The sequence below is a fragment of the Notamacropus eugenii genome, chromosome 1 (assembly GCF_028372415.1).
Source record: "Notamacropus eugenii isolate mMacEug1 chromosome 1, mMacEug1.pri_v2, whole genome shotgun sequence".
NCBI classification, from domain to species: Eukaryota; Metazoa; Chordata; class Mammalia; order Diprotodontia; family Macropodidae; genus Notamacropus; species Notamacropus eugenii.
Genome location: NC_092872.1, coordinates 498,139,034 through 498,163,751, shown reverse-complemented (window position 1 = coordinate 498,163,751; position 24,718 = coordinate 498,139,034). Strand labels below are relative to the sequence as shown.

Here is a 24,718-nt window from a genome sequence, read left to right as displayed (position 1 = left end):
GGAAAGATATAATTATAAATGAAACTAATCTAAAAATAAAACTATCAATGAATATTCTAAAATTTCAAAATTAAAAATGAAAGCTTGCTTCAAAATTCAATTGTCTTACAAATAAATTCACAGAGAACCTTTAGCGAAGAGATCATTCATCTGAACTAAACTAAAAAGCACATCCCTTTAGTCTTCTTCACTCTTTTAAAAAATACATTTTTTCCTGATATCTTTAGTTTTTACATTCCCTATATTTCCCACTGTATTGCTCCCTCACAGTCTCTGAGTCAAGCTATCCTTTATAGTTAAGAATTTTAAAAAGCAGAACAAAAAGTTCTGCAAAACTAACTAACATGATGAAAGTCTGATTTTATAAGTAGTGTTTCACATCTATAACCCCCATCTTGGCAGGGTTGAGGGGAGGAGGCATCTTCTCTCACATCTTTTTGGGGGTCACTATTGGTTGTAATAATTTTGCCACATTCAGTTCTAATTGTTTTATTGTTGTTATTCTTTTCATTTACATCGTTGTAGTCATGTAAGTTGTTTTCCAGGTTCTGCATACTTCATTTTATATGTTTCCATTTTTTCTATGATTCTCTGTATTCATCACTGTTTCCTACAACATAATAGCATTCCATTATATTCATGTACCACAACTTGTTTAACCATTCCTTAATCCATGGTAATCTACTTTGCTTCCAGTTTTTTACTACCCCAAAAAGTACTGCTATAAATATTTTGGTACACATGGAACCTGTTTTTTTGTCATTAACCTTCTTAGGGTATATGCCTAGCAATGGAAGTTCTGAAATCAAAGATATCCTTTGGTCAATTGCCTTGCATAATTTCTACTTTCTAGAATTGTTGGACCAATTCACAGCTCCAAAAACAATATATTGGCAATTATCCTTTTTATATACCCTCTCCAATATCGACTTTTCTCATCTTTCGTCATTTTTTTTTGAAATATACTGGGAGTGGGGTTGTTTTGATTGGCATTTTTCATATTAGTGATTTGGAACATTCATTGGTTGTTAATAGTTTGCATTTTTTGAGAATTGTCTGTTTTTTATATATTTTGTATAAAATATATATGTGATCAATGTATATATTGACCACTTGTCTACTGGGGGAGAACTTTTGGTCTTCCTTACTTTTTTAGCTCAAAATCTAGCTGTTGCTTCATTGGCCAAGCACCTTAGCACAAGTTTTCTCACTTAGTTACCCTACATTATCCTGAGTCCTATAGAGTAACAAACTTAGAACAATCGTCAAAGTAATGACTAGAGTCTCTGAGAGGGCCATGATAAAACCTAAGGAGAATATGTCATAGCCACAAGAGGTATGTGATTAACCAAATGGATCGTAGGAAGATGAGTCAAATCCTACCCTCCTCAAAATCAAGAGTTTTGGGACTTGCCTCCAACACTACCACACCTACTTTTCACCCATTTTCTCTAAACAGTTCCCTATTCTACCTCTTCCTCATTGCTGTGCTTCCAACCTTCCTCATTCTACCCCTGCCATAGATCCTTCAGGACAGTAATAATCTATAGCAGTACCTACACAAGCACCAAGTGTAAAATTCCTTCCCTGAACCCATGTCCAATGACCCCAAGATGTTTCATAGGTATTGCTTGGAGGATAGGCTATACTCCAGAGACATGACTCTTGAATAAACCATTACCTTCTACTGTTTTTGGTTTAAAGGAGTGATTATAGGGACTGGACCTGTGATCTTATTAGTATAGGGAATTCCTGGGTGAGGAAACACTCTCTACCAATGCAGGTCAGCACCTTCTCTTCAACTTATAATCTAAATTTCTTAGAGCACAGAGAGATTGCTAGTCAGTAACCTTTATTAAACACCTACCAAGTGTCAGGCACTGTGCTAAGTTTTGGGGATACAAAAGAGAGTCTTTGCTTTCTGAAAGTTCATAGTCTAATTGAGGAGACTATATACAAACAACCATATTCAGATAAGCTATATAGAGGATAAATTGGAGGTAATCAACAGAAAGAACTAGCATGTTACAGAAGAATAAAGAAATTGAGTAGTTACATCCAGAGAATGATTTATTCAGCAATGCATGCAGTCTGCAAAATAAACCAGGAGCAAAACTCTTCTTAGTTAAGGACCCAGAAGCTTGATTTCTTCTGGTTAATATATAATTTAGAGAGAGTGAAAAACAGGGATTAAGACACGTGGTTTCTTATTGGTACAGGGGATTAGGAGACACTCAGGTGAAGGGTAGAGGGGTACTTTCATGGTTGAATGACAGTGGCGAGGGGGAGTAAACTTGGAATTTGGAACTTAACTTTACAAAATTGTTGATAAAAGACAAAATGGAATCACTAATGCTATTTTTTAATGTGACATTTAAGAAGGATCAGAAAAGACTTCTTGTAGAAGATGGGATTTTAACTGAGGAAGCTGATGCAGATAAGAGGTAGAGATAAGGAGTGAGAACATTTCAGGAGAATAGCCAAATGAAAATGCCTGGAGTCTAGAGATGGAATGTCAGGTACAAGAAATAGCCAGTGTCACTGAATGTGTCACAGAGTTGGGAATAAGACATTTATTAAGCACATATTATGTGCCAGTAATTGGGATAAGTTCTGGGCATACCAAGAAAGGTAAAAGACAGTCAGTCCTTGTCCTCAAGGAGCCCACAGTCTAATAGGAGAGACAATATGCAAACAAATATGGACAAACAAGCTCCATACAGGATAAGTAGGAAATAATCAACAAACAGAAAACAACAGAATTAAGAGTGATCAGGAAAGGTTTCCTGTAGAAGGTGAGATTTTAGTTGGTACTTGAAGGAAAACAGGGAAACCAGGAGGCAAAGATAAGAAGGGAGAGCATCCAAGCATCAGGAACAGCCAAAAAAAATATGTGTAGCCAAGAGATGGAGTGTCTTCTTGGGGAATAGCAAGAAGGCTACATTACTGGATTAAAGAGTACCTAATGGGATATAAAATGTAAGAAGACTGAAAAGGGAGCAGTTTATAAAAGGCCTTGAATGTTGAACAGATTTTTTGTTTGATCCTGAAGGCAAGAGGGAACCACTGGAGTTTTATGGAGGACAGGGTGATATGGCTAGCCATGTGATTTATGAAAATCACTTTGGTGACTGAGTAAAGGATAGATTGGAGTGGGGAGAAACTTATTGCAGGCAGAACAACCAGCAGGCTATTGCAGTAGTTTGGGCATGAAAAGGTGAAGGAGAAGAGGAGTTCTCAACAAATGACCTCCATTTTTTCCAGTAAAATATGCAGCAAGGTTCTGTGATGAGAAGGTAGGGAGAGGAGGAGCCACGAGAGGCTTGAGGAAGGAACAAAGTGTTTCGAAGAACAAATATGAAGAGTGGGATAGTGGCTTGATAAGGGAGGTATAAAAGGATTGTATAGCAGCAGTGAGGATCCAGTTGAGATTATGTAATATAAATTTGTAGTGGATCCAGTGAGAATGGCTGCACAATTTTCTCCACCTTCATTCAACATCACATGTGTAGGAACAAAGGCAGTGGGTGGTGGGAATGATCTAAGGCTGAGGCTTGGCAAGACATTATTGGCAATATGATTGAGTCAAGGTACTCAAGAAAAGAAAACTGAGTTAAAATGGTTCATCAAGGAGTCTAGATAGGGAAAGGAGAGAGTAGCTAGTTGCAGACATGAGAGCCTGGAAGAGAACTGAGGGGTCAAAGGAGGTCATGGAAGAGTAGGTTTTGGTATTGAAAGGCAGAGGGAAAGGTAAAAAGCCAATAGCTTGTGATATGATAAATGAATTTCAAAATTCTTGTATGTGAAGGCAGTATATTTATGGGTGATGGCAAGATCAAGAGTAAGTGTGGCTGAGTTGGGGTAGAAGAGTAGATTGATGGGAAAGAAGTAGGTTGAGGAACTGGTAAGTTAGGGGAGGGAATATCAGTATCTTGAGGGAGTATCAATATATGTGTTGATGTTCCCTATTTGAAAGGCAGGATTTGGAGAGGAAAGAGTGTAAACCACGTACTGAACACACTGAAGAAGAAAGAGGAATGTACTGGAGGTCTATAGACAGCAACTATCAGGATTTTGATTAGACAGAATATGTAGATTATATGGACTTTGTGGGAATTGAATGAACCACACTGACTTCAACGTGTGACTCAATTTTAGATCTAGTTCAGTTCCCTTTCTATTCAGTCATGGTTTAATCCAATTTCTATCTTGTGAGAGAACTTTGATTATGGAAATTATGAGAAGACTTTAGAGCATTGTTTGAAAGTAGCTCTGGGTGTCTGGGAAACAGGATGTCCTCTACCTGCTCAACTAAAGGCCTAGGTTATGCTGACCAGAAACCTAGTCAGATCTGAAAACTGATGCAAGAAAATTTCTCAAAATTATACATTTCAAGCAACTAATATATCTTATCTAAAAATGATCCTATAATCAGTTACTATTCCCTTGTTCCTCTGACTGAATTCAGACACTTGGGGAGGAGTGGGACATCTCTTTTTCTGATTTCAGGGAAATGTACCTGTTTGCTCTCCCCCTTTCAACCCTAAAAGCCCCCAACCTTTCATCCAATTACAAATCAGATTATCTCATTTTGTATCCTGGTTTATATCAGTAAATTGTTTTCTTTCAATACATAGAAATCTGTCTTCCCCTGTATTTGGGGTTCAGAGCCAAGTTGAGGAGGTTTGGTCCCAATTTGTTATGCAATTGGTATGCATTGCTTAATAAATTAATATTTTCAGAAGTTCAAACCTTTCTTTCCTGATTTATTTCAGATATCATCTGTTACAGCCTCAAAGGAGGAGAGGTTACTGAATGAAGGTGGTGAAAAAACTTGGAAGTGGCTATGAGGAATAAGAAGTATTCCAACTCCAGCTAGTGCAGTAAAAGTTAGCCAGGGAGGTTCTGTCATCAGGGGTGAGCCAGCTCTCAGTTATAGCCAGAAGATGGAAGGAAAGGAAAGGAAGGAAAGGAAAAGATTTAAGATTAAAGCAGACTTGTTGACTATGGAGCAGACATTCTGGAGGGCAGTGGAAGGAATGGATAACATTTGGTTGGGACTTCAGGGTAGTAGGAATAAGAAACTGGTTAATGGGGAATGAGGAATGGAATTTGGATAAGAACCTACAAGAATTCTGAATCTCTGGGATGTGAAGAGTATGACCAGGTATGTGTTAATCATTCAATAAAAGGTATCCTTCTTCTTCCCAGGAGAGGCTGGAAATTTGGCAGGAGACATGCATAACATAAGACAGAAGGCACACAATCAGATAGAGGGCCCTTATTTCTTCTCAAAACCCTTCCCTCTAGAGACTCCTCCTTATATTCCTACTGGGAGCTGGAGGTCAGGCAGGAAAAAGGCACTGCAAGATGGAAAGCCCCCTCTCCTTTTCCTGCTGGAGACACACACAGCGTAAGATGGAAGGCACATGTTCAAATGGAAGGCTTTACCTTACCTCTCATCTTTCCTCTGGAGGCTGGTGATCAGCCAGGAGATGGTGCAGGGGCAGATAGTAGGAATAAGAAGACTGGAAAAGTAGGAGAGGACCAGGTTGTGGAGGGTTTGGAGTGTCAATCGGAGGATTTTGTATTTAATCCTAGAGCTAATAAGGAGCCACCGAACTTCACTGAATAGGGGAGCAATATAGTAAGATATGTTTAGGAATATTAATTTGACAACTGAGTAGAAGATGGACTAGAATGAAGAGAGACGAGGCAGGAAGACTAATCACAATGATGCAATGGTACTGGCATGGGTGAGGACATGAGAGCCAGTAGGCAGTATGTGTGGTGGTAGTGTCAGAGGAGAGAAAGGAACATACAGACAGTTCTTGCTTTACATAAATTCCCATTATGCAAATCCAACTTTATTTTTGTTGTTATTTAATTGTTTCAGTCATGTCTGACTCTTAGTGACCCTATTTGGGGTTTCCTTGGTAAAGATATTAGAATAATAGCCATTTCCTTCTCCAGCTCACTTTACAGATGAGAAAACTGAGGCAAATAGGGTTAAGGCCAGATCTGAACTCAGGAAGATGAGTCTTCCTAACTTCAGAACTAGGTCTCTATTCATTGTGCCACCTTTGTGCCCAACTTTGACTTTATGTAAAGGATTTTGTAAGAAATCTGCATTCCCCAAAATCACCATTAACTTGACTGTACAGTACTGTGCTCTCTGTCTCTCTCAACCCTCAGCTTAGCTCAGTGGGGCCTCCCACACCTTCACACACGCACACCACACACACACACACATACACACACACACACACACACACACACACACACACACACACACACACACCCTTCAAGTGAAAGCAGAAGAACCCATGTCTTGCTACTGCCACCTCCACCAAATCAGGGTCTTGGCTTGAGCCCTCTGTTGTCGTTCACCCTTTCTTCTCAAAGAGGACCAATGATATCATCAGAGTTCTGTCTTGACTTTCAAGTGAATTAGCTATACCAATGACATCACCAGAGTGATGGCTTGGCTTTTAAGTAAATTGGATTTAAGTGAGGCAGAGCTGTACAAAGTCATCAACCTCATTCTTCTCCTCAAGAGTCATTCAAGTCTAGTGGCAAGACTAAAGTCAAGACAATTGGCAATGGTGCAGATGCAGTGGATGACTTTGGTCTTTCTATATTAAAGTTTTTCATAGGTCTCAGTTTATCTAAGACAAGGCTCAGCACCAGAGAACAGACATTTGGCCTAGTCCACCCACTTGCCCCCAGTGTAGGGCCCTCTTGTATCTGTTTTCTGTCTGCTCTTGGGTACCATGTGTTTGTCCCCATTCCATGTTTCTCTCTCCCTGGCTCCCCCTCAAGTGTTGGCCGCTTCCCTTCACTAGCAAGAGGTCCCCTTCCTGCCTCTTTTCCTTCCCACAGTCTATTTACATAAAACAATAACTATCTACATATAGGACATATTATTAAGGTAAAAATCAACAGAAATTGGCAACAGATTGGATATGGGTTGGAGGTAGGATTAGAGAGAGTGAATAGTCAAAGATGATACCTAGCTTTCAAGTCTGGGTAGTGAGGAAAATTAGCATTATACTAGTATATTAATAACTAATTATTAATTTGTGATCTATCCTTTTCCTTCTATTTCTGTTGAGACCCAAGTACTGAAAAGGTCAGTCAGTTTCTGAAGAGCATGGCTGAGTGATGAGATTACTCCTCGCTCCAAGACATATGCTATTAAATAGATTGGATAGGATCCCCCCAAAATGGGAAACCTAATTTCTTTTTAGAGTATACATAGAATCTAGTGTGGCTGAACCTTTGCCTGGGGGGATCCTCCTGTTCTTGATATCCTCCATTAGAGTTTAAAGCAACCCAGCTCATAAAAGAGAAAACTAGCCAGAGAGATTTGGATAAAAATGGCTTTCCCCGCCATATGTCTTGAGATTGCTGAGTTTCATGATCAAACCATGTTCTCAGCAGGAGGAGTTGAAGACTTTTAGCCTACCTCCTCATTAAATATCTACCAATAAGGACTGAGTTTCACTCATGGGGGAATTCTGTTTCAGAAGGGATTTAAGGCATTTCAGCATCTTGCTTGGCGTCTTTGATTACTGAGAGAAACCACTGAATATCAACTTATCGATTACAGGCTGGCCTAATTAATAAATTGATCATTATTTGTCATAGTGGATGGGTAGAATGATGATGCCCTTGATAGTAAAAGGGAAGTTTGGAAGGGTAGAGTGTTTGGAGGTAAAGATAATGAGTTCAGTTCTAGGCATAATGAGTTAAAGATGTCTATGGGATCTATTTGGAGATGCCTAATAGGCAGTTGGAGATGCTACTCTGGAAGTTAGGAAAGAGGTTAAGGCTGGAGAAGTAGATCTGAGAATCATCAGCATAGAGATAATTATTGAAAGCATGAAAGCTGTTGAGATCACCAAGTGAAATAGCATAGAGGGAAAAGAGGTCCCAGGACAGAACCCTGAGGGACATATCTATTTAATGAGTATGACCTGGACAAAGAGCCAGCAAAGGAGACTGAGTAGGAATGGTTGGGACCAGGAGGAGAGCTAGATTAGAGTAGTATCAGAAACCCAGAGAGAAGAGAGTATTAAGTAGAAAAGGGTGATTGGTGGGGTCAATTGAGTCTCAACAAAGACTGCAGAGGAATCAAGAAGGATGAGGATTGCAAAAAAGCAATCAGATATGGCAATTTCTCAAGAGATCACTGGCAACTTTAGAGAGAAAAGTTTGGGTTGAATGATGAGATCAGAAACCAAATTGTAGAGCTAAAAACAGAGTACGAAGGAAGAAAAGGGAGGCACCCAAGAACTGGAAATTGGGGGAATGTACATCAATTGGGGAATTGATACAAGCTGTGGTATATGATTGTAATGGAATACTATTTTGTTATAAGAAATGACAAACAGACTTCAGAAAAACCTGGAAAGACTTATATGAACTGATGCTGAGTGAAATGAGCAGAACCAGGAGAATATACACAGTAGCCACAGCGTGTGACAACTGCTTCTGATAGACTTAACCCCTCACAACAAAGCAAGGATCTAAAACATTTCCAAAGAACCCTTGATGCAAAATGCCATCCGTATCCAGAGAAAGAACTATAGAATAAGGACGTAGAATGAAACAGACTGTTTTCTCTTTTGTTATGTTTTTGTTTGGTTTTGGTTTTTTTCATGGTTTCTCCCATTCATTTTGATTTTTCTGCAGCATTTCATGATGTAAAAATGTGTTTAATAAGAATGTATGTGTAGAACTCATACGAGCTTGTATGCCATCTTGGGGAGGGAGGTGGTAGGGAGGGGGAGAAAATTTAAAACACATGGAAGTGATGGTTGAAAACTGAAAACAAATTAACTTAAAAAAAAAAGGCAAAAGAAAAAGAAAGAAAATGGTGGCATCAACGATAAATAAAATTTAGCCAGGGTCACAGCCAGTATGTGCCAAAGGCAAGACTTGAACCAAAGTTCTTTCTAGCTTGGAGAATAGCTCTCTATCCACTATGGGGGAGAGTTTTTTTTTAACCATAGGGATACACAGTGAAACAAATTTGGAGATCACCGCTCTAGGCTTTGAACTCTCTCTTTAGGTCTTTTGTGAATGTGGAATTTGCAAGGTCTTGTTGATTTTTTTCATTCCTTTCTCCCTTAACCTCAATAAGGTATTTTGGGATTTCTGGACAAACTTTCTTTTTTAAGGACCATACCTTACATCCAAATCACTTTGGCTCTCCTTGATTAGCCAACAATGGCTCCGAGTGTGTGTAAATAGCAATTGTTTCTGTTTTGGCCAGAAACCCTGAGGGGCTTCCCTTCCTGGACTGATTTTTTTTTTTTTACTAGGCGAAAGTGGCCATTCTTTGTCTCATTTCTTACCTAGCCTAAATCACCAAATGGGCATTGACTGAGACCTGGGAAAGATCTTAGCTTAAAAAGGCCAAGGTCTCCCACTTTATCCTGGGCCATCTCCAGGATATCTTTATATCTTGCCACTGGACCCAGATGGATGCAGAGGAGAAAGTGAGACTGATGACTTTGCATTGCCATCCCTCATTTAAATCCAATTCACTTGCAAGTCATGGCATCACCTTCCTGATGTTATGGTCCTCTTTGAGAATGAAAGAGAAACAACAACAAAAATGTGGGACTCAATTCTTAGTTTATCTGGAGTCAGGAGAATTGACCTGTAAATTATTTACAGGTCAATTACAGGTAATGTAGTCTTGAGGAAAAGCCTGGACTACTAGAGGGAGATGGGGAAGTGAAGAGGGGAAGAGATAGTGGTGAGGTGACCTTCATGAAATCTTACGAAGGGGAAAACCAGATCCCAAGTCCAACTTTTCTATCTAGGTATGGCTATGCTCACAGCCCACCAGAATCCCTTTACAAGATACGTGACCCTCCAACTTTAGTAGTCAAGTTCTTCTTAATTATTTTCTGTGACAGTGACCTATGGTGTCTGTCCAGAAACTGCTCTATATCCAATTACAACCAGCAGCTCTGAATCTCTTCTGGGCTGCTCTCGAGAAGCAATCTACTCTTACCAGGCACCATAAAGCCAGACTTGATAAAGGATGTCTCTTGTTTGTTCTCCTCCCGCTTTCTTTCCCCAGCCATTCTCCCTGGCACTTTGGTGCTCAGATATATACCTCTTTTGGAGCTGCTGTCATCTCAGGGAAGGCTCTGGCTACAAGCCTTATGACTCTGGGATTGACCACAGTCAGAGCATGTGAGGTGGAATCCCTGACCCAGTGCTTTCCAGAAAGCTAAGCCAGCAGATTTGGAATAGTCCAGAGTAGTTTCCTCCCATTTCCCTTCCCCCAAACTGGCCCAAGGCAGGCATGATAGAAATACCAGTTTTTCACTTCCCAGTTTTTTGAAGGGGAGGCCACAACAGCTCTGAGGGAGACAGGGAGACCAGAGGGTGTAGTGGTTGAGCCCAGAATGGGCAGTGAGGCAAGCCGAAGAAAGACATTCCAAGACTGGCCTCCTGAGGGCCCTGTCTCTCCCCAGGACCTGGCCAGAGCTGGCTTCTTCTACGTAGGGCCTCAGGACAGGGTTCAGTGTTTCTACTGTGGTGGGATGCTGGACAACTGGACAGCCGGAGACAGCCCCATCCTAGAACACCAGAGGCTTTTCCCCAAGTGTCAGTTTGCCCTCAGCAAGCATACAGGAAATAATCCTGACCAGGACACTTCTGACAATGTGGATGGCCCAATCTTGAGCCAGTTGCAAAGAATGTCAGAGGAGGAAGAAGTGGAAGAGAATGAGGCTACCCTGACTCCCAGACCCGCCTATCCAGAGATGGGTGTAGAACAGCTCCGACTGGCCTCATTTCACAACTGGCCATCAGCTGCGATGGTGTGCCCTCAACAACTGGCCAGAGCAGGTTTCTTCTATACAGGTAGGTTGGATGCTTTACTTCATATAAGCTGATTGTGAGGCCTGAAGCATAGGTGTTAGATTGGAAAAGAGATCCTGGGTTTTAGTTCTAGGTCACCCCTTTTTCATATACTTGACGAGTCTGGTAGCCCTGACAGATCTCTGACAAGGAGAACTGGCTTTACTTGGCCATTTGTCAGACTGTAGGAAGCCTTGTGTCTATAAATGGCTATAAGGAGAAGTTGGTGCCTCTTTTTGCTGTGAACATTTCCTTTTTCCTTAGCTCTATTACCCCTTTCAGACATCTGATATCTTCACAGATTTGGACACATTTCCATTTTAAAACCTGTTTCAGGATAAGATCAATAACTTATAGTAGAGGGTTAATAGAAACCTAGCGTATCCTTCATTGTGGGGAGCTCAGCGTGGCTAGAGTTGAACTTGTGGAATTGAAAGGCATTTTGGAGAAGTCCTAGGTTTTAAGCCCAGAAAAAACCTTCAAAATCACTTAATCCAACTCTCATTTTACAGATGAAGTAGAAGCCCAGAGAAGGCAATTGTCCAAAGTCAGACCAATAGTGGCAGAGATAGGATTCCGACCCAGATCTGAATTCATTGATCTTTTTGCTATCCCATGCTCCTTGACAGCTTGGGGAGCATATTTATGGGGGTGGGGTGTTAAGTCTTTGTCTCAGATTATTGCAGTGTGTATCTATTAGTCAGATAGTACCAGTTAAAGTCTCTAAAGAGGCCAGAAGAGTGGTGGGATGGTGAGTGGATCCCATTTTTTTGCTCTGGAAAGGAAGCCTCTCTCCTTTGGCAATGTTCACTGTGACTTCTCTCCTTACAAAAATAACAAACCCGGCAGACACCAGCCATTTTCCCCTCTGAGGGTGCAAGCATAGGCCTGTGGTTTCTCTCTCCACCTTCCTCTGGGAAACTTGTGAGATCTGATCTATTATTGTTGTCCTGGTGTTACTTATGAGAGATGAGGTAGATATAAGGGAAGTGCTATTTGTATCTTTGCAGCTATTTCAACACCATGCCATAACATACACACACTGTCATAGGTTGCTACCATCTCCCCTAGGTTGCCTTGTTTTAGAATCAGACTGAGAACACAAAGGGACCTTGGGGACCATTGAGTTCAACCTCCTTATTTTACACCTGAGGAAACTGAGTCAGTCAATAAATCAGTTAGCATTTACTAAGCACCTACAACGTGCCAGGCATTGTGCTGAGTACTGGATATGTGTGTGTGTGTGTGCGTGTCTGTGTGTGTGTTCATCCTTCGTTGCCAAAGAAGACCATGCCATCAGAGAAATGATGACATGACTTGCACTTGACTTTGTTTTTGAGTGAGGGAGGGCTGTGCAGGTCACCAGCCTCACTTCTTCTCCAGAGCCATCTGACTCCAGTGACCAGATATTCATCAGGATGACTGGAGATAACCCATGTCAAGTGTCTGAGGTGAGATTTGAACTCAGGTCCTCCTGACTCCTGCGTTGGTGATCTATCCACTGCACCACCTAGCTGCCCCAAGTACTAGAAATACAAAGAAAGGCAAAACAGTCGCTGTTCCAAAGGAGCTCACAGTCTAATAGGAGAAACAACATACAAACAACTATCTACAAGCAAGTTATATACAGAATGATTAGAGATTATCAACAGAAGGAAAGTATTGGCATTAAGGGGATCAGGAAAGGCTTCTTATAGAAGAAGGATTTTGGCCGGGACTTGGAGGAAGGCAGAGAATCCAGGAGGCAGAGGTGAAGGAGAATATTGCAGACACAAAGAACATCCAGTGAAAATGCGTTGTCAAGGAGATGGAGTTTCTTGTTCAAGGAACTGTAAGGAGACCAGTGTCACTGGATCACAGTGTACATGAGGCAGAGAAGGCATAAGATGTGAAAAGACTTGAAAGGTAGAAGGGGGTCCACTTGCAAAGGGATATGAATGCTGAAGGTGATAGTGAGCCACTGGAGTTTATTGACTTGGGAGGAAGGGAGGAACACAATCAGATCTGTGCTTTAGAAAGACTTATTTGACATCTGAGTGGAGGATGGACTTGAGACAGCAAGATCAACCAGTCAGCTACAACAGTAATCCAGGCTTGATTGAGGTGATAAGAGACTGCACCAGGGTGAGTGGCAGGTCAGAGGAGAGAAGGGGGTTTATAAGAGAAACTTCCAGAAGGTAAAGTCAACAGACAGAGGTTAAACAAGTGCCCAGAGTTATATAGATTGTGCTTAAAGAGGGATTTGAACACAGATCTTCCCAAATATAAGTGCTGTATCCCATCTAGCATATCATGCTTGTGTTCTTTTATTGCTTAAATCATAATGACCCACTCAGAAATGGAGCAGTCATAGGAGATTAAGAGCATTTATGTAAGATGCATTGGAACCTCCTATCCTGATCCCAAGGGTACAAACTGGTCTACAATTGCTCCTTCCATCTGGGATCTGGTCCAGACGTAGAAAATCTAAATTTAGAATAGGAAGCAGCCCAAGAAGGTAGAAATGTCTTCTTGTAGAGATGGGAAAACTAGGAGAAAAGAAGTGGGAGATACCAGGGCATTGTGATGAGAGGAAATGGAAATAGGAAGAAATCATACAGCTGCATTTTCCACCCCAACTCCCTTACCTCCAAAGGTAGAAGATTTCTTCTTGTCATCAGCCTCAGGATCCTGAATGTTTTCTTGCAGAAAACAATTCCAGGACCGACTTTTGGAACTTGAACCTGCAGCTCAGTTGGAGGTCACATCTGAATCCTCTGTCCATTTAATACCGTGGTCAATGCAGCCAGTGTGAGTCATTTATCACAATAAGACTCCCCTGCACCCCCCACCCCCTACTCCCAACACAATTTTCTTAGCTGTATTTCCTTGCTTGGTGTAGACTGGATGGCCACTTCCTAGTAGAAAGGACCAAACTACGCTGTCATAACTTTTCAATGACTTGGGTTAATCCCAGACCAGGTCCCAAGTTAGCCCTGGAATTTATCTACTCTTATTTCTCTCGCAGTACATTACTGGGGCCTTTATTAAAGGAGTATGGCTCCTCAGAGAGCCAATGTCAGAAATTAAAGAGAAGGATATCCTCCCTATGAGCTAGTCAGGATTGTCCCTTGGAAACTGTCCCCTGGTCATGGGATCCATTGTCCTGGGACTTAGGACTGTTTATTCTCTGGGTAAGTACCAGATTTACTTACTCCTCTGGGTAACGAATAGTTTTATTATTGTTTTTCTAGGCTCTTCAGCACACCCAGTAAGAGTATCCAACCCTAAATGTAGCTAAATGCCATATTTTAGGTAAGATTTAGTCCTACTACAGGCTTGAGGAGCCACTGGAAAAATAACTTTAGAATATGTAATAATGGTGGTTAACATTTATACAGCACTTTAAGGTCTGTGAAGAGTTTTATATACATTACCTCTTTGTAAGGGGTCTAGGAACTCTCAGATGCCATTGTAGGACCACACCCAAGGTGCCTGGAACTAATAGCATCTGAGGCAGGACCGCCACCCTTGTTTTTCTCCTGGAATTTGGGGAAAGTGGGTAATCACGAGCTGGACATGAGGAGAATGTGGAGCAGGGGTTAGAGGAGTATATTTGACCTTCAAAGGGATTGGCTGAAGGGCATAATGCACAAGGCTATTATGTTATAAATAATGCTGCTTTACTGATAATAAACGGAGTTGCCTTACACCTGCCTCCCACCTCATTCATTGCATCCTGAGAATGGGATAGGGTCTTGATGGTCAAGACCCCTGACCCAAAGAGGAAGTTCACACCTCTTGATCTTTGCAACAGTCCTGTGAGGTAGGTGCAGGTATTATATTCATTTCATAGATGAGATTCTAGAAGGTAAGGTGACTTACCCATGGTTACACAAGTAGTATGAGTCAGAGTCAAGACTTGAACCCAGGTCTTTCAGATTCCAAGGCTAGTTTGCCACACACCATACCATATTGCCTTACAATAAATTAAATAAGTCACTGGGATACTGATGAGCTTCTAGTCCAAGCTTTCATCAAGATAATCAACCAGTATACCTGGCCTAGGCTATCTGGCTTTTTCTCCAAAGAAATAGTCCCAGCTATCTATCAGTATACATGAGATGCAGCTGCCCCTGGAAACCTCTCTGTGCTGTCTTTCAGGCCAGCATGACCATGTGAAGTGTTACTACTGTGATGGGGGCCTGAGGAACTGGGATCGAGGGGATGACCCTTGGAGAGAACATGCCAAGTGGTTCCCTAGGTAACTTGGGGTCCTGTGGGACTGTTATGTGTCTGAATATTCCCCAGCTTTCTGATCTAGGTACTTGGCATACCAGTCACACATGGACATGGTGCCCACCTTCAAGGGGCTCACAGTTGAATAGGGGAGACAAGGCAATCACATGCTCTTTTTGGAACATCTCATTCTGATAGCATTTTGTTCTACGTCCCCTCCTCCCCGGCTAAGTGTTGTGCTTCTGCAGGAGAAAGAGAACCAGGCCTGTCTTGGAGAAGTTTATGTTGGATTTAGAAGCCTGTCCTGCCCCCTTCCCTTCCTAACTCATTCCCAGTATACCCAGTTGTAGCTTTTGTCTTTATTTTTGCTCCTTTTCAGATGTGAATTTCTGCTTCAATCCAGAGGCAGAGCCTATGTCAGTGGCATCCAGGAGTCCTCCACCCTGCTAGACTCCTGGGTAAGTTCATCTGATTCTCCTTACAGGGCTTTAGGGTATAATGCTTTAAAAAAAAAAACTGCCACATTATTTATTTTAAAAAAGATGTTGTAATTTTTAGGGCCATGGAGAAGATCCAGCAGAGGTAAATTCCACTTCTTCTACCCCAGGTTAGTTGAGAAACATTTTTCTTCTTATCATAGACTATTAGGGTCCTTAGACATACTGATCTAACCCCTTCATTTTATCTATGAGGAAACCAAGGTTTTGGGAGTCAAAGTGACTTGCCCAGATTCACAGGGCAGAGTTAGTATTTAAACACAGGTCTCCTGATTTCCAGCCTAGTGCCCTTTCTCCTCTGTTATGCTGAGTATTATCTGCCTACTGCCTATTTTATTCAAATGTGTGTGTGTTCCTCCATCCTTGGTTGCCAAAGAAGACCATGCCATCAGAGAAATAATGACATGACTTGGCACTTGACTTTGTTTTGAGTGGGGGGGGCTGTGCAGGTCACCAGACTCACTTCTCCTCCAGAGCCATCTGAATCCTGTGACCAGATATTCAGCAGGATGACTGGAGATGACCCAGGATAAGGCAATTGGGGTTAAGTGACTTGCCCAAGGTCACACAGCTAGTGAGTGTCAAGTGTCTGAGGTGAGATTTGAACTCAGGTCCTCCTGACTCCTGCACTGGTGCTCTATCCATTGCACCACCCAGCTGTGCATAGAGGATAATATACTGAAAATTGAAAGGCTTTTGTAAGTCATCTAGTTTAATGCCCTCATTTTACAACTGAGGTCACAGAGCTAGCTAAGATACATAGCAAAGGCGGAAACCCATACCCCTGGATGCCACGTCCAATATTCTGGCCACTATGATGCAGTATACTACCAAAAGAACTAACAACTTAGCCTTTCTTTTAGGGGTCATGAAGATGTTATCCCTGATCAGAAACTTTTATTAAGTTGGAATTAGATGGAAATTTAAAATGGAATAAAGTTTTAAAAAATGTTAATATGCCACTCCGAACAATTTCCTACCTTGGTGATCTGTGTGCTTCACATGTATTCAAGAGCAAGCCATCCTGTTACCCTGATCATCCTGTTTGCTGGAATTGGTAGACTGCTGCTCCTCACCAGTGATAACAAACCCCAAACTCAATTGAGAGGTTTCTTTGTTATTTAACCTTCATCTTTTCTTCTACACCTCATTTAGAGTTTGGCTCCTAGAAACTACAAGTAAAATGCCTTGCACCTAGTAGATAATCAGTAAATGCCCAGTGATATTGTTGAAACTCAGGCTAGGCTTGAACACAGCCCAGGAGGAACTCTAGCACAAAAGCAAGCCTTAGACAGGATTTCCATGTTCCTAACTTCTGCCAGACATGAAGCATGTGAAGTCTGCCTTCCATGGGCTCTGATATTGTCCAGTTCTATTGTTTTCTGAAGGTGGGAGATGGAGGGGAAGCTAAGAAAATCTGCCAATGGACTTGGAGTAGTAGATTTGGTTCTCCTTCCAAGTCCCCATTCTTTCACAAGTCCCAGCTCAAATCAGGGGCTTTGGTAGATCAAAGCATTTATTTCCTGATGGGCAATAGAGAAAGTCAAAACTTTGGTCTGAAGTGCTCTCACTGCCTTAGCCCTGCTCTCATGAGATCCTGAAAGTTTTGTGGGGCTATTCTCCCCCTTTACAAATTTGAAAATGGAGGACCAGAGAGCCTAAATGATTGACTCTAGTTTATAGAGCGGGCTTAGCAGCAGAAATAAGAACTAAAGCTCTGGTATCCACATTTCTGGCCTGAAGTTCCCTCTAACACAATAGGCTATTTACTACTTTTGTTGGGTGGCTTGTGAAGGGCATAACTATGGAAGCAAGCTTTGTGAGTGCTAATCCTTTCTCTTTAAATCCTGAGAAATCAGACCTCATCAGGCCCATAGTGGAAGTCTGCCTTTGCCAGCCTCATGAACAATTTTAGGAAAACTGGGACTTGGTTCTGGAGTCTTTCCAGGGATTCTAGCATCACAGATCACTCAGCAAACATTTGCCAAACACTGGCTTGGAACAGAGTACTTCGCTGGGCACTGAAGGAGATACATACATCTTAGATATGAGCCTATCCCTACTTTTATGAAATTAATAGTCCAGTAGAAAAGGATACAGGCAAGATAGTTGGGAGAGTATCTTCCACCAATATCATCTGTCATCTTGCCTCTAACACTGTGGTTCAGACCCTCTTGGACTTGTCTGTCAGAGACGCCCATTTAAGGAGTTGAAACAAAGACCATGCCACCAGGGAATGAGCACTGGACTTAGAGCCAGAAAGCCCATATTGAACTGACAGGCCTTCCTCTCACCTTTGTGTCTATGCTCCTCACTTTAACCCTGGGCACCTGTTTCCTCCTCTAGGAAATGAAGGGGTTGGACTACATGCCCCCTAGGTCGCTTCCACTTCTGACATTTTGTTTCTGTGGTGTTTGTGGGGAGAGGGTTTGGATCTAATGCTACTGTTATAAATTAACCATGTTCTCTCAGGCTTTTGCTGCATGCTATGACTGTTTCATGTTATGTGGTTATTGATACAGATTTTAATTCAGGAGTTCTCAGTCTTTTTTTGTGTCATGGACCCTTTTGGCAGTCTGGTGAAGCTTATGGACCCGATTTTGGAATGTTTTTAAAATGAATAAAGTAAATTAAAAAAATATAATATAAAATACAATATATAATAAAAATATATTAAAATGTAATTATAAAAGCATATTAATAAAACAAGTACCTGGACTGTCTGAAATCTATAAATGAACCCTCTAAGGACTAAAGTTAAGAACTCTAGATTTAATCTGACAGTATTAAGATGAGGTTCTCTATTATGTACGGGATCTCTAATTTTCCTCCTCATATAGTAGACTTGACACCAATATAGACAAGATTTTCTCATCTGAAATGACTACGTATTTTCTTGACTTTTTAAAACCCAAGCCTGCCCTACCCTTAAACAGAGTCACTTACTACCTTTAAATAAATAGGCTAAGTGGAGTTGTATTCAGGATGTGGCTGAGATATAAACAGTGTTGTACAGAGGCTGGGGACTAGACTAGATGCCCCTCCATCTCTGACCCTGCCCTGTGGATACCATGGGCAGCAGTGACAGCAGAACATCTCCTCTTGGGGTTCAGTGACTCTTCATTCCACTTTGCAGGTAGCCCAGGAAGCCGGGTTTGGCTAGCTTGGCCAGCTTGGCAGCAATCCACAGTGGTAAAAAGTGTGCTGCAGATGGGGTTTGAGCAGAGCATGGTGGAGAGGTTGGTTCAGAGTAAATACAGGCTGGCAACACCAGCCAGCACGTCAGTGTCTCAGCTGGTCTCTGATCTAATCCAGGAGGAAGAGAGGAATGCAGCAGAGACCAGAGGTACAAAGACTTCTTCATTGCCTGCTTTAAGTGGGGAGGGCTTGCTCAAGTCACTGGACCTCCCTTGTTTTGGAGGCCTTCCCCAGTCCTCCTGTCTTCCTGGGTAGGAGGCCTCTTTGGTCTCTCCTTTCTCTGACCTCAGAATCTCAGATATCTGTGTTATTCCCTTAGGCACGTATCACCTCCTACCTTTATACTGTTCTTCTGTTGTTACTTAAGTGTCTTGTCTTCCCAACTACATTATAATATAATCTCCTTAAAGTCTGGGACTGTCTACTGGAAAAGTAAGATAATTACTTAAGTTCCACCTAATGAGGCCCTTGACTTAATACTGTGGATTTTCTCTAAAAAAGGTTGGGGAAGGACTTCTCAGGGGGTCAGCTTGGATGTTAGAACTCATCTTGGTTCATTTGGGGATCACTCCTGCCTCTTAGTTCTGTGTATATGAGAAAGGCTTGTTGACTACTGTAAGGGAACATTCAGGATTTCTTCTCCCCTTCCCCTAGTCCTTACCCCCATATTATTTTGTAATTAGGTGAATGAGATTCTTTTTATAGAGGAAAATTTTCCCATTAGAGTTGGAGTCTCTCCTGAAAAACTTTATCCCTGTTATCTAGGCAGCCACACGAAGGGCTCTTGTGACATTTTTTCTTTTGATTGATTAGAGAACATGACAAAATTTATAGCCTGTCTTCCCACAGCACCTGCTCTGATGGCATCTGAGACAACTACACCTAGAAGAGAAGGCCAACCTGAACAGATCACAGAGACAGGTGAGGGGCTAGGCAAGATCCATACAATATGCTTACTTTAAAGGTTATTATTTACCTCTTGGTTCTAACACTTGGTACCTGAACAGCGAGGTGGCATAGTAGATAGAGTGCCAGGCCTGGAGTCAGGAAGACTCATCTTCGTGAGTTCAAATCTGGCCTCAGACACTTAACTAGCTGTGTGACCCTGGGCAAGTCACTTAATCCTGTTTGCTTCCATTTCCTTATCTGTAAAATGAGCTGGAGAAGGAAATGACAAACCACTTCAGTATCTTTGCAAGAAAACCTCAAGTGGGATCATGAAGAGATGGACACTGACTGAAATAACCAAACAACACCTGGGCAGGTCATTTCAAAGGTTAGAGCACAATACTAATAAAGCAAACTCTATTATCACCAGTTGCTCTCAAAGAAACTCTGTTTCTGGCTCTGAAGACTGAGATCTCTGGCCACGTGGGCATTTAGTCACTAGGGGACTGGCAAGAGAGCATGGATGTTTCAATACATCTCATCCCCACTGCCAACAAAAGAACTCTGAACACATTTTCTATTAATAGTGAATCAATAGAGTCCTTGGACTAGAATCTTAAGATGCACTAATAGGAGTGCAGTGCTTAGAAAGAGGGAGGAGAGTTCTCTCAAGCCCCAGTCAAGCCCATTTGTAATACTGTGTTCAGGAATACACACATGTAGGAAGGATGCTGACAAAAAGATCATATCAAGTTGGAGGTGACCAGGAGGGGACTTAAAACCATGCCATGTGAGAAGTGAAGGCCAAAAGAACTGTTTTACTTGTAGAATAGAAGACGATGTTGGAACTAGAGGGAAGAGCAGGGAGGAGGAGACTGTTAATAAAAATCTTCAAACATTCAGAGGGCTGACCTGAAGATGAGAATGAGGGATGATAGGTAGAAAGCCCAAATATTCCATTGGTGTTCTTATGAAGTCAGGAGAGAGAGGAAGGCTCCCTGTATGTTGGTTGGCCCCTTTATGTTAGACTTAGGGAGGACATGGACAAAAGTCACCCAGGGTGGAGCAGTCATGAATGGGTTCCAATCAAACCAATGATATCATAGATCCACTTGAATCTTGTGGAAAAGAGATTGGACCTTTTGCTTCATGCCAGAGAGCAGGCTTTTGAGCTGTGGGTGGAAGTTGTAGAGGCAGATTCAGATTAGATGTAACTCAACAATGTCTAAAATTGAATGAGTCTCCTGAGGAGATAGTTTCTCAGCACTGAAGAACCTACAGTAGATGTCTAAATCGTTACTTGATAGGGACTCTGTAAAGGGAATGCCTTTTCAAACACAGTTCCAGAGGCCTCTGTTGTTGATGTTGAATTGTTTCAGTTACGTCCAATTCTTTGTTACCCCTTTGGAGTTTTCTTGGCAAAGATACTGGAGTGATTTTCCATTTCCTTCTACATCTCATTTTACAATGAGGAAAACTAAAGCAAACTTGGTTAAGTGACTTGCCCAGGATCACACAGCTAGAAAGTATCTGAGACTAGATTTGAACTTGGGAAGATGAGTCTCCCTGATTCTAAGCCCAAGGCTCTATCCATTGTGGCACCTGGCTGACCTCGGAGGCCCCTTCAATTGAGATTCTCTAATCTTCATACATAAATTACAGTTTTAAAAAAAAAATGTTCCTTTATCTGGCTTCCTTTGCCTCTCCTCCCTGACCTTGTCTACAGGACCCCTGAGCACCGAGCAGCAGCTACAGCAGCTGAAGGAGGAACGCACATGCAAAGTGTGCATGTATCAAGTGGTGTCCATTGTCTTTGTTCCCTGTGGTCACCTGGTCTGTTCAGAGTGTGCCCCAAACCTCCAGCAGTGCCCTATCTGCCGAGCTGTCATCCATGGGAGCGTCAGGACTTTCCTGTCCTAGCTGAGCTCTGGTGGACTGAGCCATGCTTGGGTGAGTTAAGGAACTCTCCCCACACTTACTCTGCCACAAAATGGCTGTGACTTCAGTCAGATTAGTTAACCTAGAATGCCAGCAGGTCAGAGATGTCAGGGGACTTAATAAGTATCTAGTTCAACTTCCTCATCTAATGGACAAGGAAATAGGCCCAGAGAGAAGGGTCAAATGGGAAATAGCAGCCTCAAATTCTAGGTTATGCCAAGGTCAAATGGCAATTTAAAACTTCTGTTTCTCTTCCCTAGTTGTAAAATGAAGCTTATCTGAAAGTAGTTGTGAGGTAGAGAGAAATATTGCCCTGAAGAGGGCAAAGATGGCTTTGCAAAGAAAAAAGAATATCATATGAAGTCCAGGTATCATTACATTTAACTCCTGGGTTTGCTTACTTGAATGCAAGGTCTTGGCAGTGTTGCACAGTGGGTAAAGAACCAGCCTTAAAGTCAGGAAGACCAGGATTCAAGTCCCACTGCTGACATGAACTAGCTATATGACCCTGAACAAGTCACTTAATCTCTTAATGCTCTGGGCAACTCTCCAAAGGCTATGAGTTGCAGAGAAGGTGCCACCATACATAGAGAGAGGGAGTTTCCTCACCTGGGAGTTCCCTATAACAATGAGGTCATGAGTCTAGATAAACCCTCTTTCTAGTTTATCTCACAAGGGTGGGTGAGGATTTATTAAGAGTGATGGAAAGGTAGGTGGGCCTATAGAGATTTCCAAGCCCTGTAACTATTTCCTTCTCCACTGGTAACCCCCAGCAGTCCAATGTCTGAGTAGCAGTGAAAAATCAACTTCCTAGAGACTCTCTCTGACTTGATCCTTCCAGGAACTGCTGAGTTTGGGAAACCAATACTGATTTTGGAGCCCTGAAGACATTGGAATTATGGTGGAACTGGTAACCCTGCCTTCTGAGCATACAGTGATGAAGCGTCTTACCCAGATAAAGGAGCAAGTGAAGTCCCAGTTTTTGACCTCATCATAGGAGCCACAGCTGCAACTTCAAGCAAGGTTAGGTTAGTTGGGAAGTAGAGGGCATTAAAGGATAGGGGAAAAAGCCCATATCTAAAACTATATATCTAAAAGTCTCATTGGATTTTTTTTTGGTTGGGATATATATGTGTGAATTTCTGCTTTGGGTTTTTGCCATGACTATGTTTGAAGTTCTTTAATTTTTTGCAATAAAGTTTCTTCTGGTATTATCAATGCTGGTGGGAGGCATTTACTGAGGCCTAATCTTTTGTTCATTAGTAATATTAATAGCTAGCATAGTGCTTACTTTGTACCAAGTACAGTGCTAAGAAAGTTACAATTATCATCTCATTTGATCCTTACAATATCCCTGGGAGGTAGATGCTATTAATTCCTCCATTTTACAGATGATAAAACTGAAGCAGAATTTAAGTGACTTGCCCAGAGTCACATAGCTAGGAAGTCTCAGAGGCCAGATTTTGACTCAGGCCTTCCTAACTCCAGATCCAGCAGTCTATTCACTGTGCCACCTAGCTGACCCTCGACCAAGGTCGACCCGAATGAAATTCCACCAGTGGGGAATCTTAAGAAATCCTTGAATTTGACTGCCAATCAATGTGCCTCTAGGCAGGAGGAAGGATGGATGTCTGCTCCATAGCTGGTGTTAGAGACGGGTTCCAAGGACCCTCTGGAAGGCCACTCTTTTAGGAGTTTGGTTGCACCTTCTTTATACAACAGATAGTAGAAAGAGCTGGATAAGATTTTGCAGATCACTTAGTTCAACTGCCTAATTTTACTGGGGAGGAGCAGTGACAGAAGAGGCTGACACACACAAAGTCAGCGGCAAAGCCAGCAATCAAACTCAGAAATCCTAATCGCTATCTGCAAAGCAAGCAAGACATTTCTTAAAGAATCTTGATTTCAGTATTCTTTTAAAAATGTGAATATGTATCTGAAGAATCTGATTTTTTCTTTTTGATACGCTAAATTTTCTCTGAGCGAAGGCATTATCTTCTGGGAGGGGTCATGCTTTAGGCTATTAGCCACTCAACCCAAATTTAGATTAGCCTACAGGCTATAGTGGCTGTGCTGGGATGCAATTTCAGGACCTTCTGAATCCCTAAAATCTCTCTTCTATTTTCCTGGTACCCAAAATCCCTTTGGTCAGAGAGAGCTTAACTATATGCAGATCCAAGTTAGAAGGGACAAAAATTTAGCTTCATGCTAAATCATGATCGAGATTAGAATTCTTTCTTGGAAGCAGGAGGGGAGGGTGGAGGCCAGCACTGAATTACAGGGAGTTTTGTGGGGCTGGAGGAAGGAATGAAGGGTGAAGAGCGTGGCAGCACAGAAAGGAGGGACTGAGAAGACTTGAGGATATGCTTCAGTTTTTTGCTTGGGGCCCTCCCAGCTGCTGGTGCTGCCCTCCTCCACATGCAGGGGGCAGCATTATCCCATGAGTTTAGAGCCTTTGGGTGAGCCAGGCATGTAGATATGTGGAGCATGAGCCTTTCAGGTTTGATATCAAGTGATGTTCTCATTTTAGTGAGATGTGGTCATGCATAGCAATGCCCTACTAAGTTATTCCTGATCAAAGATGATCCAATGAATGATGAAGACCAGCTTTATCTTTGTCCAGCTCCTGCTTCCTAGAGCTGAGGCTTATGATGGTCAGTGGAGTGACCTATACATTTAGAATATATTAAAAACATCAGATTGCTTATTTTGTCTAAATGAACAGTCAATTCATGGGCTTGGAACCATCAAATCTCAGAGTTGGAAAGGACCTCAATGACTTAATCATGGAATCATGGATTTAAAAGTGGACATCTAGTTCGACTAGTTCATTTTATAGATGGGAAAAGTAAAGCCCAGAGAGGTCATGCTCCAAAGTTGCACAGTAAGCTGATGACAGTCACACCTGAGAGAAAAGTCTCTTGAATCCTAGCCCATAGCTTTACTGCTAGATTTTGCTAATTAATATGTTCCTGAAGCCGACTGGTGGGCCACCAGAGAATGTTTGTGTCCAGTAAAATTGCTCCATAACAGAGGTGCCCCCAGAGGCTCAACTGGCTTCCAAATAAATAAAATTGCAATGAGCTAAGAAA

The 24,718-nt window shown here is 41.9% G+C and overlaps 1 protein-coding gene across 1 annotated transcript; it reads left to right on the top strand.

Moving 5' to 3' along the window:
* BIRC7 (baculoviral IAP repeat containing 7) lies at positions 1-22,844 on the top strand. Its single transcript, XM_072633317.1, is given in 9 exon segments — positions 1-10,345; positions 10,347-10,890; positions 15,031-15,130; positions 15,485-15,563; positions 15,664-15,712; positions 18,739-18,948; positions 19,650-19,721; positions 21,415-21,638; positions 22,468-22,844. Coding segments are annotated over 8 exon segments (1,266 nt in total). The 5' UTR covers positions 1-10,327; the 3' UTR covers positions 21,609-21,638; positions 22,468-22,844.
* Positions 22,845-24,718: the final 1,874 nt, after the last annotated feature.